Raw genomic sequence first — 20,351 nt, forward strand, 5'->3', positions numbered from 1 at the left:
CCGTACGGATGGTAAAAAACTTGCAGGTGGTGGATGCAATTTGGGTCACTTTCTATTTTGGATCTCAGGACAAAAGAAGAGCTAGTATTTAATCTACACAAGCAAAAATTGTATAAAAAAAACTGTTCGAATTTATTGCCTTCAAATATTTTCAGAATTAAAATGAAGAATTTTAAAATGAAAAAAAAATCGGAATTTAAGAATGGAGTCCATAATTTAAGTATGCTCACAGAAGCTAAAGCTTAGGCTGGTCCCGAGTAATATTTTGTCTCTTGTGGTTATCGTTTCTTTTCTAACCACTGACAACCGTCCGATCCTGCACTTTCTACAATCAATGACATGACAATTACTTAGTGATTCTATCGAGCAATGGGTTCACTAACATGTAGCCCTTCTATTAATCCATCAGACGTTGGAATGAGCTTAGGTTGTGGAAAACTTATTGCTACACTGTTGTTACTTAGCAGATAACGCTTTAATATAGTCACCTCATTTTACATCAGGGTAGTGTAGCACTTAGTAGTTCAATCTATGTACAATATTATTTAATGAAAGAACACTTATGATTACAGCCATGCATACTATAGTTCTTTCATGGCCCACTGGTTGATAGTTAAGGTTACATTACCCAGTTGTTGGGGTGCTAGGATTCTTCTGTTTTATAATATCCAGTTTGCTAATATTACGCTACCCCTCTACAGATACTGAGACCCTCTCACAACTTCCTTTGGAAACGAGATCAAACTCTTGAATTTAATATGTTACACTTGCCAATGAGAGATAGAAAGGGAATTAATCAAGCAAGAACTTAAAAACATCAGAACGCTCTAACATCAGGTTGTATTACTGCAGAATATTCCAGCAGATTGGCAGAATGGGTTCGAAACTCTAACACTAAAAACATTTTCATTTCAGGAACAGTATGAAGATTTTGTACCCTAACTATCTTCAGTTGGATTATCCCGTGACTAACCCAGCCGGAAATGAATAGGCTTCAGGGAAAAAAGAAGCAAAAGTGAGGATACAGCATATAAATCTTTGGTCTTTGTCTTGCTTGCACTCATTCTTCCCGATAACAGATTATGCACTGCTTTGCTTGCAGAAGGCTGTGTTAATCCTTGGCTTCCAAAACAAACAGATTAAGTTGCATCAGAGCTACTAAATGCTGAATGAACTGACGGTCAAATTTATATACTGATGTGAACCCAAAAAATGAACAGGGATAGCAAATGAATCAAAACGAAAATGTTTTCTGTAGAAAGTCGAAAGTAGAAAGTTTCTGGCTGAATCGGTGGATATAAGTGTTCCTATTTTCTCACCAAATATACCTGCTAACGAAAGTGGGAGCCTATCAGTCCACATCATAAATCAAGGAGATTCAGAAAATATTTTGGACGCAGAAATAGACAACTCAGTAATAAGCAGCACAACATCATCAAAAAATAAAAACAGGAACAAAGGCAAATCAAAGCAAAGGGAGTCCGATTGAAAAATTATTTTTCTAGATTTCAAATAAAAAAATACAAATGAAAAAAAGTCAAGAACAGGACAGACCTGGATGTAAAAAATACTGACTATCACCATGACTGTTGGTTATAAATACAGTCTCGATAAATCTGTTTAATAAAAGCTCAGACATACAGACGATACTGACGGCTGTGAAAGAACCAAAACCTAAAATTCTCCTCCTTTATGAAGGAACTCTTAGACTGGATGCTTGTAAGGTAAATCATCTCGTGAGATTGCTGGATGTGTAGCCGAAAGATACTCATGTTATCTATAAGGGTATTAATGTAAAGTGATGCATCTTGAATATATTCGATTATAAGCGATTTTGTTTCGCTACCAAGACCAGAATGATTTTGTTTTACATAAAAATAACCTATCTTAAATATGTAGCCAATAACCTACAATGTTATTATACCGATACACCTTGTAAACACATTTTCAACCTTTTAGAACCTGTCCATATCCCGAAACAGTTTATGGTTTTATACATTGAACTGTGCATACCTCGTATATTTTGTATTTTGAAGAAAGCACCTCGTATATTTTGTATTTTGAAGAAAGTTGGTTATTACACCCCGTATAAAGGAATTTGGAGCCACACAACCTTATGAGCTGTGTGTACAATTTCGAATTGCTTATGGTAGTTAAAATTTATGTCTACGTTTAAAGAATTTTCTTCCGAGTCACCTGGAATTTTTTGGTATTTTATCTAGAAAATCGGACCCAAGAATCAGGTTTTATTGTCACCTGAACAATTTGATTTTTCCTTCATACGAGGTCTGCACGCAGCAGCCGCGCCATATTTTTAAGATTACAGTATATGTATGCCATTCATTTTGAAGGAACTCGATATGAAGACATGAACTAAGATCTCGACGATTCTAAATTGAACGGTTATCTCTTTCTCTCTTTTTTTTTGTTCTGATCTGGTTCTTGTTTCATCAAAAGAGTGGTTTTACGGCAAAACACGTTGCAAAAAATGCACTTTGGCACGACCTAATCTCTGTCAAACGAACCTCGGGATTTAGTCCGCCTCTGATTTTGATTCTTCACCATGGTGATCCAAAATCTTAGCACAATCGTTGCAACAAGTGTTTCAAATATTTGATCTGAAAAACCCTGAAAAAGAAGTTTTTTGTGCCATAAGGGACACTTTTTGTATTTTTAAAAAATAGATTTCCTGCTAACTTTTACTTTCACTCTTTTCTTGAGGAAAAAAGGACTTGGACTTTTACGATTCTTGTTTTGCATAAGGGTTTGTCCCGTTCCGATGACATGCTTATTTTTTTTAACTAATAGTAACTGATAGCTTCACCTTCAAAAAAAAATTCTTAACGTTAAATGACAATTTTTAAAGTGCCAATTAAATAATTTTTAAATGAAAAGTAAATTGTTTACTCTCCAGTGAAGCTTGTTCGTCAATCTAGCATTGAGAAACTTTTGAAAAAAATAGCCCCTGAACTATATTTGTTGTAGTTTCGGTCTGGTGGACGTTTGATATAATTAAATACCCTAGAAAACAACAGTACATCAGCCAGTGGATAAAAAAGAAACGAAAAGCACAAAAAAAGATATTTAGGCAAGATCTATCAAAGTTTCGTATGCTGAAACTGCATTAGATGAACACTGAATCTTTTAAAAAACTCAGCTACGTGGGTTATTACAAAAGTAAATATCTGGACAACTATTCACCAAGGCGACGACCCCGAAGAGTTCCAATCCAATCGTAGAGTCAAGACCGAACATACCCGTCTGCTTAAACAATAGACATCTGCGCATAGTGTGTAATTAGGCCTCCAGGGCTGGTGAGGGGTCGTGCTAACTTAGAATGCACAATTATGAGACGTTTGAACCATTTTTCTATAAAGCAATTGTCTAAAAATTTTAATTCATAATGGTGTACATTGAGGCAATCGGAAATATATTTTGCCCTAGACAAGGGTCAATATACCCTCTAATTATTTCCGGCCTCTCAAATAACCGATTGAAGCTGTGTTTGTGTTTTATTGAGTTTTCCAGACCATCTCTTCGATTTGATATGGACCGGAAAAACCAACCAAAAGTAAAAAAAAAATAAGTTTAGAGCGCGTCACCCTTCACTAAATGAGTATATTTGCACTGATTCTTCATTTTCTATCACTTCTATCATTGGCTTAAGCCGAAAGGTCTTACGAAGAAAGACCTATTTTTCAGGAACCAGGTGGCCCGTCAATAGCAAAACACCAAATACAGTGCTTAGGTTCTGCTTTAGCTCAGAACTAGGCACTATCAGTGTCATGAAAAAACTTCTTTCTCTCTTGTTAAAAAAATACGAGTGAAAACTATCAAAAAGCAACAGATCATTGGCAATTTCTTTTAGTGAAAATAGATTAGGCTTCCCCTTAGATATTTAAAATATGGGAAGCATTTCATTGTGTTGATACAGACAGAGGTGTTTCTGACTGAAATTTTTGTGGGGAGGAGCAATAGGTCTTACCAGCCATTTTTACCTACTTCTTTGGGCGATATTGGTATTAAAACTACTTCATTTGGTTTATTATCGACAGAAAATAATCTTCCTTCATTGATTTCTTGGCAAAAAGTTCTATAAGCCCATTTACCCAGAAACAAAAATGAACCGGTAAGATACGGGTTTTCTTCCCTTCATACGCGGCATTTCTATATACAGATCCCAGTTGCGAAAACATGCAAGAAGCGCCAGTACGTGGCAAAAAGCAAATATCAAATAGTAGTAACGGTGATAGAGCGCCACAAAAGTGACCCTTTGCATGCACATGGGAGCAAGACTAATAGCTGGAACGGTTTGTGATGTGGTCATCAAATGCTGAAAGGTCAGCATGGTGTAGGTTTCGCTGCAAACCTTTGCATAGTCTAAGCACAACATGCTCATTCGTAGGAAAAGTGAAAACACAGCTAGAGAGGGTAAAAATAGACAGGTAAAATTCCAGGACTGGTAAAAACAGGAAAGGGTAAAAAAACAGGTTTAAAAATTCTCCTAATTTTTTTATTCAGCCTTCAGGGTTGATAATAGATATATTCGTCGAGAATGCGGCTAGCTGCACGGTTCGCTTTGCAGCTAGCAGCTTGCCGTGCAGTTTGCCTAAAATATATCTTTCAAGAAGCCAAATCGTTAACACCGGTGCTCAAGACCTCTTCAGTCTCAACACAAAAACTTTTCAGCGGATTGAGCTGAAAAGGACCAAAATAAGAGACTAATAAAGGATTTGATGACACTACATGAACACCACAGATAATTGATCGACTAACAAAACTTTTATAGACTTTTATCGTGCATTAGATGATTAAGTAGACAGGAGCTTCGCAAAGTCGTTAATTCTGATGTTACAACATACAAGCCCAGTAGATTTGCTTGTAAAAGCAGGGTTCCTTGGCTTAGTCGAGGTAGATGACGCTTCCAGTGAAAGGCAGAAACAGCTGATTGGAAATTACCAGAAAGATCTTAGAGTTACGGCACTTGGCGTGTAGATGTTGGCAATCGCTTGTGAAAATGCCTCTGTTCATCCTGGGGTTTACAGTGTTCTTGGTGAAGTGTTCCAGAATGAAATGCCTCAACTTTTCATGCTTGGATGCACACGTTGTTACCTAGAGCTGTGTACTAGCTATGCCATCCAAATTTCTTCCTTATGAGTTAGATTTTATCCTAAAGGATCTTATAGAGTTTGATGTTTGGAGTCCGGAGCGTATATGTGTGCTGAACCAGGTGCTGAGAATCATGCAATCTCCAAAGGATAAACTTTTTCGGATAGCCAACGCATGGCTGCTTTCGTTAGAGCCAGCTATCAAACAATCTTAGAAAGTGTAGTTTCCTCTGATTAATCTTTTTCAGAAACAATCCCAATAGCCGCTCGCTGCATAAAAGGAGTTTAAAAAGTATAACCTCTCCCAGGAGTTTGCCCCGGATATAAAAAAGATCATGAACTTGCCGCTTTAATCCTGGCCACAATCATGCACATCCTGGCAGCAAGCTTCAGGTAAACCATGAATACAACTATATATTACTTCGTCAAACAAGAAGTATTAAACATCAATGAAGCTTTTAAGCTGCACTTTAAGCCAAAAAAAAAAATACAAGGATAGGCCACACGGGCGCTACATAGAAGCCTTACTGAGTAATGAAGGAGTGGCAGTCAAAGAAGATGAACAGTCTAGGTTGACATTCCTGGGGCTCTACATGTAACCGATAAAGTATCTGAGAAAATAAGTTAATCACGAAGATATTGCAAGTGCTTGGGGGCTTAAACTTAAAGATTGTTATGAAATAAACTATTGACAGTATTAGCCCTTTGACAAAGAGATTTAGCAAAAACGAACGGTACTCCAACATTCTTTGAACAATCAAGCCTTATGCCCTGCTTGTGTGCGCCAATCAATTGCCGCACTGAAAGATAATCTTATTAACTGACAAACGCCAAAATTAAGTTAAGCAATTATCTTAAAGCAAAAACCATGATTCCCTTATGCATGTCACACAGATATGCTTTATTTTTGGCAGATCTCCCTATCGTTAAATCATGTCTTTATTATGGCTTTTTCTGACTATATCGGCCGAGTGAAAACTTCCTTACTTTCACCAGATATGACTTTAGCTGAAAAAACGCTTCAAATTGACCTTATTTTTCTTTGGTTCCTAAAAAGGATGAACAAAGACTGGAGCTGCTAGAGAAAGTCAGAAAGCACAAGCAACTTCATCTGAAGAAGTCACAATGAAGACACTGCTTTACTTATAAGTTTTTCAAGGTGGTATTGAAAGACCAACGACGAGATTGAGGGTGAGGAAATAAACAATGGATCCGATTCTGATCTGTTTGAGTTGCTAGTTGATGTTCAGCATACCTGTTAAAGTTTAACAGGAACGTACGAAATTTAACGGAACTGAATTTCGTAGCTGTTTCCTAGAAGCTGGTGCCCGTTAGGTTTTTGTTTAGTTATTTGAAAAACGTGGTACTTTTATTGTCTAAGATATTGAAATCCAGGTTCAATTGATTTCTTGAAGGCATAGATATTTGTATAAATAACAGATGTTTTGTCTGTTTAGAACACGACCAGGCAGGTCATCCTCGTCTGGGTTGGGAAGATGTCATAAATAAAGATTTAAAGGAAATGTAAACCTCTTGGGAGGGTGTAAAGAGGGAGGCCTTGAATCGATTGGGTTAGAGGAGGAGCGTGCGTAGCTGTGTTGGCCACAGGTCGCTTGGTGCTGCGGTTAGTTATTAGCAGTAGCAGTTGTAGTAATATGATACTCTTTAGACTGAGAGATTCTGTAGACAAAATTATAAGAGAAGAAGAGTGCGGTATTAGAATAGGTCGAGGATGTGTCGACCAAATTTTCACTCTTAGGTTAATAATTGAGAAGTGCCTTCGTTGTCAAACACTTTTGTTCCTCAGTTTTATAGATTATGAGCAAGCGTTAAATTCTGTTGATAGAAGAGCTTTATTAAAGGTCTTATCGTTATATCATATACCAGACAAATACATTAATGTGATTTATGCTATAAACAAGAATAATACTGCTGCAGTTAAAGTGGGAAATGAGGTTAGCAACTGGTTTTATATTAAATCAGGGGTTAAGAAGGTTTGTGTTCTATCCCCCTTTATATGGATCATTCTGACGGAATTTGTCTTACGGAGCACAGGAAAGGCAATTGGAGACCATGGAATCAAATGAGGAGGAAAAACTCTCCGTGACTTAGATTATACTGATGATTTAGCCACATTAGATGAAAGTGTGAGCAAAATGAATAAATTTTTAGAGGTTTTGCGAGTTCGGGATATTAGAATGGGTTTGAAAATTAATGTTAAGAAGACTAAGTCACTGAGGCTAGGAATAAGCGAAGACGAAAAGGTCACGTTGGGTAGCGAAAAGATTGATTAGGTGGGCAGCTTCACTTACCTTGGCAGGATCAAACAGTTCGTGGTAACGAACTGTAGTAAAGAACGACCCTGCTCAATGGTTACCAAAACTCTAAAAAATGGAGTTTTTATGCCAATAGTTACATCAAAAGAATCGCATTTCAATACGATTTTAAATATGTAAGTTTTATCAAGATTAGTCTTACCCGTCAAAAGTTATGAGCCTGAGAAGATTTGCCTTATTTTAGAAAATAGGGGGAAATATCCCCTAAAAGTCATACGATCTTAACGAAAACCACACTATCAGATTCAGCGTATCAGAGAACCATGCTTTAGAAGTTTCAAGCCCCTATCTACAAAAATGTGGAATTTAGCATTTTTTGCCAGAAGACAAATCACGGATTCGTGTTTATTTGTTTTTTTGTTTTTTTTCCCAGGGGTGATCGTATCGACTCAGTTGTCCTAGAATATCGCAAAAGGGCTCATTCTATCGGAAATAAAAGTTGTAGTGCCCTTTTAAGTGACCAAAGAAATTGGAGGGCACCTAGGCCCCCTCCCAAGCTCATTTTTTCCCAAAAGTCACCGGATCAAAATTCTGAGATAGCCATTCACCATAGTCGAATAACCTAATAACTATGTCTTTGGGGACGACTTACTCCCCCGCAGTCGCCATGGGAGGGACTGCAAGTTACAAACTTTGACCTGTGTTTACGTATAGTAATGGTTACTGGGAAGTGTACAGACGTTTTCAGGGGGACTTTTTCGTTTGGGGCGAGAGTTGAAGGGGGGTTACATAGGAGGATCTTTCAATGGAGGAACGTTTTATTGGGGAGGAGACTTTCAATGGAGGTGGTGCAGGATTTTCTTGCATTATTTAAAAAAAAACAATGAAAAAATAAATGTGAAAAGTTTTTTCTACTGAAAGTGAGGAGCAGCATTAAAACTTAAAACGAACAGAAATTATTACGCATATGAGGGGTTTACCTCCTCGTAATACCTCGCTCTTTACGCTAAAGTATTTTTAGTAATTTCAACTATTTATTCTACGGCCTTTGTGATTCAGGGGTCATTCTTAAGGAATTGGGACAAAATTTAAGCTTTCGTGTAAAGAGCGAGGTATCGACAAGGGGTGAGCCCCCTCATATACGCAATAAGAACATACGAATATAGAAGTTCGCTACGTAAGTTAATTCGTAAGCTACGTATATTTTTTACTTATGAAAACGTTCGTAAAAAATTAAAAGTTATAGTTGCCTTTTTAAGTGATCAAAAAATTGGAGGGCAACTAGGCCTACTCTCTCGCTCCTTTTTTTCAAAATCTTCCGATTAAAACTATGAAAAAGCCATTTAGCCCAAGAAAAATTAATATGCAAATTTCGTTTTAATTATTTATGCGTGGAGAACCAAGATAAAAAAACGCATTAATTAAAAAACGTCCAGAATTTAAACAAAAAAAAACAGGTTTTTTTAAATGAAAGTAAGGAGCGACATTAAAACTTAAAACGAACAAAAATTACTCCGAGTATGAAAGGGGCTTTTCCTCCTCAACGCTGGGCTCTTTACGCTAAAGTTTTTCACTGTTTTAAAATGTAGAGTTAAGAGAAAGAGTCAAACTTTAGCGTAAAGAGAGGGGCGTTGAGGAGGAAAAGCCCCTTTCATATACAGAGTAATTTTTGTTCATTTTAAGTTTTAATGTCGCTCCTTACTTTCATTTAAAAAAAACTTGTTTCTTTTTGTTTAAATAATTATTAGTAAAGACGGTGGGAGCAGTGAAGATGTTAAAAGTAGAATAGTCAAGGCTCAGGGTTTTTTTTCACACTCGAAACAGGTTTGGAAGAATAGGAATACAAGTTTGTAACCAAAATTATAATATTAGAAACTATAGTGATGACAGTGATCAAATATGGCTCTGAAGCATGGGCGCTCCGAAAAGTGGATGAAAATTTACTAGATGTTGTCCAGAGAAATTACCTACGTATTGTACCCGGCTGACTGACCATATTTCAAACAGTAGGTTTTACGAAAAATTTGGCTCAATCCCGCTTTTAGGGCTATAATGAAATAAATATTGAGATGGCTATGCCACGTTCTGTGGATGAAGGATGGCAAATTGCCGAAGATTGTCCTTTTTGACCATCCGTCTGGGGCTAAACGGAAAGCAGGTCGTCCTTGTCCGGGGTAGGAAGATGTCATAAGTAAAGATTTAAAGGAAATGCAAACCTACTAGGAGGGTATAAAGAGGGAGGCCTTGAATAGATTGGGTTGGAGGAGGAGCGCGCGTAGCTGTGTTGGCCTCAGGGGACTTGGTTCTGCGGTGAGTTATTAGTAGTAGTAGTAATGTCAATTTTAAATGAATTCAAACCTGAATTAAAGGTCAAAGCCCTTTCACACTTGTAAAACTACTATTTAACTAAAAACCTTCCCCTTTATACAACCCCCATACAGCCTAACCCTCTCCTCCATCCCCCAACATCCACCCTCTTTTGCCTCACAGCTACTGCATAAAACAGGCCACAAGAACTTATAAGAATTCCTGTTGTGTCGCTTGCCTTGGCGTAAAGGAAATAACATAGAAGGTAGCATTTTAATTACCCGTGAACAGAAGTGTGATGCCACTGAATAGCTCTTGTATCTTCACTTCACTTGGAACTTCGACGTCATTTAGTAGATCATCTTCAAGTAACGATGTGTTCACCAAGTCCTGAAAGGAAGAGGTTCAATAACACGAATAAAATAAAACTAGAAAACAAGAAATTTTTCGGATTAGTGTTACCCGACAAATAAAAATGCTGTTTTTGAAATGGCAGTAGTAATTGAAGTTAACATTTAATGTTTGTCTTTAATGGAGTTGCAATTCAAGCAAAACATACTGAGCATGTGAATATAGTTTTTTTTACCTATTTTACAATCTTTGGTCATACAGTCAAATTGTCATGGGAGAAAGCCATAATGGATGGCAGAAAAAGAGGAATTTCGTACATTCACCAATGAATGTCGACATTAACCAGATTTCAGACATTCGGCACAAAAGGTGCACATGTTACAGTAAGAATTCTGAAGACCAAACAGGAAACTTCCCCAATTTATTGGGAGTGAAACAAGGTTTGTGCTTCAGCTACAATTATTTTAACGCTATTAACTTTTCTCGCCGTAATGCTGCATCTGATGCCGCAAAACAATCCTACAGCTTAGCAATCAGCAACCAAGAATCTGCAGACGATATTACGCTACTCCAAAGCAGCAAAGAGCATATACAGGATTTAAAAACAGAACTTCCGAGAAAGTGAGCTACCTTTGTCTAAATATAAAAGCAGGGGAAAATGAGCATGATGACGCCCGGTTACTCTATTCAGATTAGATTTGGTGACGAAGAAATTGAGCAGAGTGTAGAATTAAAACATTTGGGCAACATCTTTGAAAAAGCTCTACAGCTAAGACAAGAAGAGGTCAAAGAAATTCCACCTTCAAAAGACTCTAGCGAATCTGGAAATCCAAAAACCAGTCAGACCTGCAAGAATAGCATCTCTTGAACATTTTAGAAGTGTTCTGATATTGTTTGCACTTGTATGTTAGCCATGTAATTGTAAATAAAGAAAAAACAAACATCCATGAATAATACAGAGAGTGGATAGAGATCGTATAGATGTTTCATCAGCTGGCAACAGGAGAAATTCCCAATATTCTTGAAATATACTCTAGTGGACAAAAGTTCTAATTGATCTCACGAAAAGGAGGATGTCACGCAATCACAAAATCAATGAGCTGTATAAACTCAGGTAAAGATATTTATTTCTTGTTCCCTTCTTCTTTCCAGATTGATGACGTAAATTATGGGTTTGCTCATATTTTACTTTCTGTTAGTCAAATACATTTTTTTAATGCTATAAAGCTCAGTTAATCTTTAAACTTCCATAGGAAAAAAAAAACTTTTTTTATTCCATCTTTCAACAATATGTATGTTATTGGATAAAACTTGAATGCTGTGGCACCGTGAGGTTCAAAACATTAGGCTCTGCACACAACAACATTGAAAGATCAATTTTTCTGCACAACATTCCGTCTTTCTATCCATTGTTCATCGTTTGAACACGGTTGAAGACAAACTACTTGCAGTACAGATAAACAATTCTAAGTCAAGAGAAGTAACTAAATCGCAAAAGGCATATTGAGTAGGAGGCTGTTCCTCTGGGGAAATTGTTCACGGTAAAGTCAGCTGTGTTTATTTTCTCTTTATTCTGTCGGAAAATTTCACGGCTGAAATTGCCTTTTAGATATCTTCAGTATTAGTAAAATTATTAAGGGGTTTAGGTATGACGGATTTTTTTTATGTTTTACTAAAATTATTAATTTTGCCACTTCATTCTTGCAATAAGAAAAAAAATATATTTTTGAGAGAGACGATATCCCTTTATTGATCAGTTCACAAAATGACAAATCAAATTAGATAAACATAGCCACTACTAGAAGGTCAAATTACCTGTTTGTAATAACTCAATTAATTAATTAATTCACCTAATTAATAACATATGAATAAATACACTTAAAAAACTAAAAAAATTGAAGAAGAAAACAGAAAAAAGAAAAGAAAAAGAAGAAAGAGAGAAAAAACAGAGTAAACCCTCACAGGTGTCGCCCTTTAACCCTGTATCTGTACCAAGTAGTAACTTTTTGACCTATGAATTAAATGAAAAAAACTTATTCAGAGAGCGTAATGCTGTGCGGAAGGTTATTCTAAAGGGTTACACTTACGTGACGAAAAACATGAGCTGATCTCATTGTGTTTCTCTTCTCATATACTAGCTTATCCGCATTCGTAGTATGATTAAATAAATAAAAAAAAACAAGTTTTTTTTTAACTGAAAGTAAGGAGCGACATTAAAACTTAAAACAAATAGAAATTACCCCGTATATGAAAGGGGCTGTTCCCTCTTCAACGCCTCGCTCTTTGCGCTAAAGTTTGACTCTTTCTCTCAACTCTACTTTTTAAAACAGTAAAAACTTTAGAGTAAAGAGCAGGGCATTGAAGAGGGAACAACCCCTTTCATATACGGGGTAATTTCTGTTCGTTTTCAGTTTTAATGTCGCTCCTTACTTTCAGTTAAAAAAAAATTGTTTTTTTTATTTAATTTCTGAACGTTTTTTAGTTAATCCATGTTTTGATTTCGGCTCTCCGCAGATGAATAATTAAAGCCAAATTTGCATTTTTATTTATTTGGCTAAATGGATTTCCCATAGTTTTGATCGAATGATTATGAGAAAAAAGGAGGGGAGAGGAGGCCCAGTTGCCCTCCAATTTTTTGGGTACTTAAAAAGGCAACTAGAACTTTTAGTTTTTTACGAACGTTTTCATTAGTAAATTAAATAAAAAAAACTTAGTTTTTTTAACTGAAAGTAAGGAGCGACATTAAAACTTAAAACGAACAGAAATTACTCCGTATATGAAATGGGTTGTCCTCTCCGCAATCCCTCGCTCTTTACGCTAAAGTTCGACTCTTTGCCACAATTCTGCTTTTTAAAACAATTAAAAGCTTTAGCGTAAAGAGCGAGGGATTGCGGAGAGGACAACCCATTTCATATACGGAGTAATTTCTGTTCGTTTTAATATTTAATGTCGCTCCTTACTTTCAGTTAAAAAAACTAAGTTTTTTTTATTTAATTTCTGAACGTTTTTGAATTAATGCATGTTTGATTTTGGCTCTCCGCACATAAATTATTAAAATAAAATTTGTATATTAATTCTTTTTTTGGCTAAATGACTTTCTCTTAGTTTTGATCAGACGATTTTGAGAAATAAGGGGTGGGGAAGGAGGCCTAGTTGCCCTCCAATTTTTCGGTTACTTAGAAAGGCAACTAGAACTTTTAATTTTTAACGAACGTTTTTATTAGTAAAAAATATACGTAACTTAAGAATTAACTTACGTAACACACTTTTATATTCTTATATTTTATTATGTATACGAGGGGGTTTGTACCCTCGTTAATACCTCGCTCTTTACACTAAATCGTAAATTTTGTCCCAATTCTTTAAGAATGACCCCTGAATTAGAAAGGCCGTAGAATAAATAGTTGAAATTACTAAAAATACTTCAGCATAAAGAGCGAGGTATTTATCTCCTCCTAAATACCTCGCTCTTTATGCTAAAGTATTTTTAGAACCCCTCATATGCGTAATAATCTCTGTTCGTTTTAAGTTTCAATGCTACTCCTTACTTTCAAGTGAAAAAACGTTTTCATGTTTATTTTTTCATTGTTTTTTTATAGTAATGTTAGAAAATCCTGCGCCCTTTTCATTGAATTTTTCTTCCCCCATGACATATTCCTCCAAGGAAAGATCCTCCCACGTAGCCCCTTCCCCTCAACCCCACCCCCAAACCAAAAAAAATCCCCCTGAAAACGTCTGTACACTTCCCAATAACCATTACTGTATGTAAACACGGGTCAAAGTTTGTAACTTGCAGCCCCTCCCCCAGGGATTATGGGGGAGTAAATCCTTCCTAAAGACATATGTATTATGGTTTTCGACTATGCGAAACAAAATGGCCATCTCAAAATTTTGATCCGTTGACTTTTGGATAAAAATGAGCGTGGGGTTGGGGCCTACGTGCCCTCCAATTTTTTCGGTCACTTAAGAAGGGCACTAGAACTTTTCATTTCCGTTAGAATGAGGCCTCTTGCGACATTCTAGGACCACTTGGTCGATACGATGACCCCTGGGAAAAAAAAAAAAAAACAAATAAACAAGCACCCGTGATTTGTCTTCTGGCAAAAAATACAAAATTCCACATTTTTGTAAATAGGAGCTTGAAACTTTTACAGTAGGGTTCTCTGATACGCTAAATCTGATGGTGTCATTTTCGTTAAGATCCTACGACTTTTAGGGGATGTTTCCCCCTATTTCCCTAAATAAGGCAAATTTTCTCAGGCTCGTAACTTTTGATGGGTAAGACTAAACTTGATGAAACTTATGTATTTAAAATCAGCATTAAAATGCGATTCTTTTGATGTAGCTATTGATATCAAAATTCAATTTTTTAGAGTTTTGGTTACTATTGAGCCGGGGCGCTCCTTACTACAGTTCGTTACCACGAACTGTTTGAAAGATATACGTAACTTGCGAATTAGCTTACATAACAAACTTCTTTATTCGTATGTTTTTATTACGTATATGAGAGGGTTCGCCCACTCGACAATACCTCGCTCTTTACAGTAAAGCTTAAATTTTATCCCCTGGATCACAAAGGCCGTAGATTAAATAGTTGGAATTACTAAAAATAATTTAGCGTAAAGAGTGAGGAATTAGGAGGAGGTGAACCCCTTATATGCGTGATATTTTCTGTTTGTTTCAAGTTTTAATGCTACTCCTTATTTTCAGTTGAAAAAACTTTTTCACATTTATTTTTTCATTGTTTTTGTAAATAATGCTAGAAAATGCTGCGCCTCTTTCATGAAAATCTTCTTCCCCCATGACAAATTCCTCCATGGAAAGTTTCCTCCAAATAACACCCTCTTTTCAACCCCTCCTCCCAACCCAAAAATCCCACTGAAAACGTCTGTACACTTCCCAATAACCATTACTATATGCAAACACTGGTCAAAGTTTGTTACTTGCAGCCCTACCACGGGGACTGTGGGGGAGTAAGTCATCCCCAAAGACATAGCTATAAGGTTTTTCGACTATGCTGAATAAAATGGCTATCTCAGAATTTTGATCCGACGACTTTGGGGAAAAATGAGCGTGGGAGTGGGCCTAGGTGCCCTCCAATTTTTTGGTCATTTAAAAACGGCATTAGAACTTTTTATTTCCCTTTGAATGAGCCCACTCGCAAAATTCTAGGACCACTGGGTCAATACAATCACCCCTGAGAAAAAGAAAGACGAAGAAAAAAACACAAATAAACACGCATCCGTGATTTGTCTTCTGGCAAAAAATACAAAATTCCTTATTTCTATAGATAGGAGCTTGGAACTTGTACCGTGGGGTTCTCTGATACGCTGAAACTGATGGTGTGATTTTCGTTAAGATTCTATGACTTCTGGGCTTGTTTCGCCCTATTTTCTAAAATAGGGCAAATATTCTCAGGCTCGTAACTTTTTATGGGTAAGACTAAACTTGATGAAACTTATATATTTAAAATCAGTTTTAAAATGAGATTCTTTTGAAGTAACTATTGGTATCAAAATTCTGTTTTTTTAGTTTTGGTTACTATTGAGCAGGGTTGCTCCTTACTACAGGTCGTTACCACGAACTGTTTCATAAGAGTGATAATCAGAATTTATAGAAAAAATATTCACAAAACAAGCTGGTGGATTTTTGGAGGTATAGCTTTATTTCATCTTTTAGATGAGAATAACTGCATTAGAGAGCAATCATCTAAAGTCTTAATTATGTTCTTTACTTACATTTTGAAAAGAATAGGTTAAGTAACAATAAATAAATCTCACCATAGACAACATTATACGCAATTGGCTTAAAAAAAACACATACTTCCAGTTCCATTTCTACTTTCATTGGTTACTTTCCACATTTTCTGATTTCTTCTCTGGAGTTAATCGTTTTCATTTATGATTTTTTTTCTTATTCACTCTAAAGCATTTTTTTTTTATTTGTACTTCACCAATGCCACTAGGGTAGTTCGCTAAAACATTTTTCATGTAAATGTTATTGTATACGGAATCAAATAAAAAGAATCAGTTGAAGGAAATATTTTTTTCAAAGCAAATAGAGTGATCCACTTCTAAACCAGTTGTGACTAGGACACCCCTGAATAATGTGCTCCCACTCCTAATTCTCTTTTTTTAATACTGCATGATAGGCGTGTTGGAGGTTCGTTGAATATTCTAGCTCTGTAGCTGATGTTCTTTGAATGATCGTACCTCAGGCGAAACTTAATTCTGCTTTTCTTTCTTTTCAATTCTTAATATCATTAGCTTCTTGGTCTATTTTGCGTTCCAGCGGCTTGTAAGCAGTTTTGTTAAAAAGGTATTTCATTCACAATACAGGCTTAATTATCTATCTGATTCTGACGAAACCTTTGATGTTATTCCAGCCGTGAATACTTAAGCAGAGAAGATTGCCTCCTTCGCAGCTGCATATACCAATTCGTTTATTTCCACGTGAGAGAGAACTGATATACAATAGTGCTTCTACTATCTCTTGCATATGCCACAAGACACTTAGTAGCTTTAATTTTACTTACAATTATTTACTTAAATATCAAATCGTTTCTTTATCCGCATTCAAACAGCATGCCAAATGCATAAACCATAAACGTATTGGAATCTTATAGATAACAGACAGCAAGTTTTTTGGTGGACTCCTTGCACTTTTCTTTCGTGTTAGGTTTTCAAAGTATCCATTTTATTGAAAACGGGATTGGAATTCATGTAAACCTCCCATATTCATGAAAACAGCCATTTGTTCAGCAAAAAGGTATATTTCCTCATTGAGCTCAACTCATGTCTCAAGGCAGAGCTGAACTAGAGCGTTTCGTCAACTTTAATCAGAGATGGACGACAAAAAGAGGGATGCAAAACAACACTTTCGTTGGACAGGTCAATAACGAAAACACAGATTTACTTGAATTTGGGATTTTCATCCTGCTGTCAACCTTGTGACAGCAGATGGCTGTCACAGTAGACGGCAGCAGACGGCAGCGGACAGCAGACGGCAGACGGACCCTGAAGGCTTTCAAGGATAGTTTAAAGGGTTATTTACGACAGCTTATCTATTACCATTGATTGCTGATTTTCTTGTTAGCTGTTTATCAGCTTGCTCTTTGCATTTCTTTTGATATTATCTGGTATCTATTCAAGGAATAAATCTGTAGCAGAAACACGAGAAGTTGAAGTGCTTGATGTGAAATGTTCATCTTTTGCTGTACTAAATAATTATTAAACCCGAAAACACACTTAAATTTTACAAACAAAGACTAAGACACTCGTATTGAATTTGACGAAGATTTCAAAGATTCTCAGCATAGACATAGTCAATGATCTTTGGGATGAAACATGGGTAACATTTTTCCTAGATTTCCATTAAAAAATCCATATACTTGGTCCTTATAATCTCTTTCAGGCTAGATAGGTATTACGATATTATTTTTGAAAAAGAGTTGGTCGTGAATAGTGAAACCTCTCTACTTATCAGTGGCCAGATAGGAGGTATACTATTGGAGCTGATAGTCCCTCGAGACGCTATTACGTGAACCTGAATCTTATGCAATACTATAGCATCCCTGCAACGGTAACGTATACCTGTATGTTACGTAATAGGGTTTATTTTCTTCGGATGTTGCGTAATAGGCTTGGTTTATTGATGCAAATGATTTCCTTGGATTTTACGTAATAGGACTTGTTGGGAGTCCGTTAGTCAAGATGCAAACGTACGCGTTACCTATAGTTTCCTTGATTGCTTCAAGACCTAGACATTTAGTGAGGGGAACCTCCAGGATCCGCCAGTCAAGATGTAAACGTTACATCATAGGTTTTTAGTCGTTATGCTTAAAATCTATGAGGGCCAGGAAAAAACCTTCATAAGGTAAAAAATCACGTTTTATTTTCAACATTTATTGTGCACTCCCACTTAAATTTCACTCGTCCCTATTGCACCCTGATTCTTCTATATCAATGTTATGTAAGAGCCGCTCCCCCTCTCCAACTTTAATTTTTAGCTTTCGAAGTAGTTTTCACGCCCCACAGGAATAAGAAAAATAAGAATAAAACTTTTTTCGAAAAAAGTAGAAAAAAGGTCTGAACTATTGTTTGAAAATATACAATCATTCTAATGACAGAGAATTTTAGTGAGGCTAAAAGTGTCTCAATTCAAGGCCATGAATTCTAAATCCAGACCACAATGACACAATCAATTGAAAAGACAGCGTTTCGTATGGAATCAAGCCCACTAATTCACACTTATTTCCTTAAATTGTTGATAACATAGGCCTGCATGGTGCTTTAAAATACCCTCCGAGGACAAAGTTTAGTCTGTAGACCTGTTTCTGAAACTCTCATATTCCCCATCTAACCCCTTTATCAAGATATCAAAAGTTCTAGACTACAAGTTTTCGGGGAGGGGGGGGGGGGTCTTAGGTTATGTTTAAAAACCTATGACGGCCAGGAAAAAACCTTCAGGGGCCTTCAAGTAAGGCCATGGTCCAAATTGATCATAACCCAATATTGTCATGCTTCACGCACACAGAGTCTTTTATTTTATGCAAACAATGGATTTTCTCACCATTGCTAGGAGCAAAGCCGTTATACAGTCTAGATGTCTATTGATTTTCTATGAACAAAGATCTTTTATTCTTCTAGCAGGACAAACAAAGGTTGTCCCCACATTTCCAGGAACAGAAGCGTCATGTGATCCTCTATTGATGTTCTAGGAACTAGGGTCTTGTTATTCTTCTATCAGGAGCGGTAAATTCCTGTTGTTCCCCTGGGGTATAAACCGGGTACTAGAATGGAAATTTCATCGGTCCGATATCGAATCTGGAATGTGATACATTGAGATTTAAAACAAAAGGATACTTATTGAAATTTGAAAAAGAATTGGATTCCTGCCTATATGCTGGTGAGTCTTTATGTATACCCCTCTCCTCCTACCCAAAAATTAAGGGATACTATACCTAAATTTAACCTACAGAAACTTTCACTATTGGATTAACAGCTAAAAACCCACACCTCCCCATAAGAATCCCCATCACTGACAAATTCATCTTATTTTCATCAGGAAATTCGTGTCCCACATTAAACCGCTTTGTAGCATATTCTAGTTGGGGCTGAAAAAGACATAAACAGATATTTGCGTTAAACTTTAATGATACTCCCCATCAAGTAAGGGTTAGAATCCAGTGAACACCCGGTGTTACTCTAATTGAGTGAAAGGATGCATTCTTGCCATCTAGTAAAATTTATGGGGCGTTTTACAATAAAAATACTTTTTCTGATCAAATTGATTGACTTTTATTTACATTAGATTCTTTTTTAGAGGGGTGACCGACATTGCGACTAATTCCATTTTAATCAGTCAATATCTATTCATTAAAGGGGGCATAGATCGACTGTAAGTTATTAGTCGTTAGTTAATAGTGAAAAAGGAGTGAATATTCAAGGAAAAAAGCGTATTATTTTCTCTTGAAAATGTTGGTATAACATATTTATCTATTGATCAATGAAGATATTTACATCGAATATTTAATGCAAATCACTAATTTTGGAGAGCATTTTTATGAAGGAAAGGATTTTTGTATTTGCATTGAAAATAAAGCGAAACGGCGAAATTTTTCCCCCTAGACATTAAAAAATAGATTTCAAGCCTCCTATTTTTGTGAGATAACACTACGTCCTCACCGTGATGTACTGGAGGCGAGGGAAGCAGATAGACCTGAAGTGTCTTTGAGAGAGAAATAAATAGGAATTTTGGGAAAATTAAGGAATTAGAATTCTTATTGCTCAAGCTATTTGTGAAAACTGAAAATTGTGTTTTTTATTACAAGAATTTTAAAGAATACTTGGGGGCATGGTCAGCTATGCGTGAGCTATAAAAAACGGAATAATTTGACTAAAATAATGAATTATTATGAGAAACCCCACCCCCTTTAGTAGGGTAAAATGTAACCCTAAGCTATAGACTAAAAGTTTGCTGATTGTGCGGCTATTTTCCTCTACCTTGGCCTATTATTACCGTATTTCTCACAAATAGTTGTCTCTTATAAACAAAGTAGCCTAAACCCCCCAAAAATTCTAGTTTAGATACTTTTTGCTATCCTGAAAAAGGGGCTAGGTGGGGAAAATTACACTTTCAGAGACAGGTCTACAGACTAAACTATGTGGTCGGAGGGTATTTTATAGCCATATATTATCAGTCATTTACGTAAACAAGTGTGAATCAGTGGACTTGATTCCAAAAGAAACTTTGCATTCATAATTGATTGTTGCATTGTAGTCTGGATTTCAAATTCATGGCCTGGAAT

At 36.3% G+C, this 20,351-nt stretch overlaps 1 protein-coding gene across 7 annotated transcripts in view; it reads right to left on the reverse strand.

Annotated features, from left to right (window-relative positions):
• LOC136029877 (dopamine receptor 1-like) overlaps positions 1-20,351 on the reverse strand; it is a 298,704-nt gene that overhangs the window by 106,294 nt on the left and 172,059 nt on the right. For all 7 annotated transcript variants that reach the window (XM_065708356.1, XM_065708352.1, XM_065708355.1 and 4 more), the window contains exon 2: positions 9,973-10,081. In XM_065708356.1, the coding sequence (XP_065564428.1) occupies positions 9,973-10,081 (109 nt within the window). The remainder of the gene's footprint in view (positions 1-9,972; positions 10,082-20,351) is intronic.

Source organism: Artemia franciscana, chromosome 8, assembly GCF_032884065.1.
Source record: "Artemia franciscana chromosome 8, ASM3288406v1, whole genome shotgun sequence".
NCBI lineage: Eukaryota > Metazoa > Arthropoda > Branchiopoda > Anostraca > Artemiidae > Artemia > Artemia franciscana.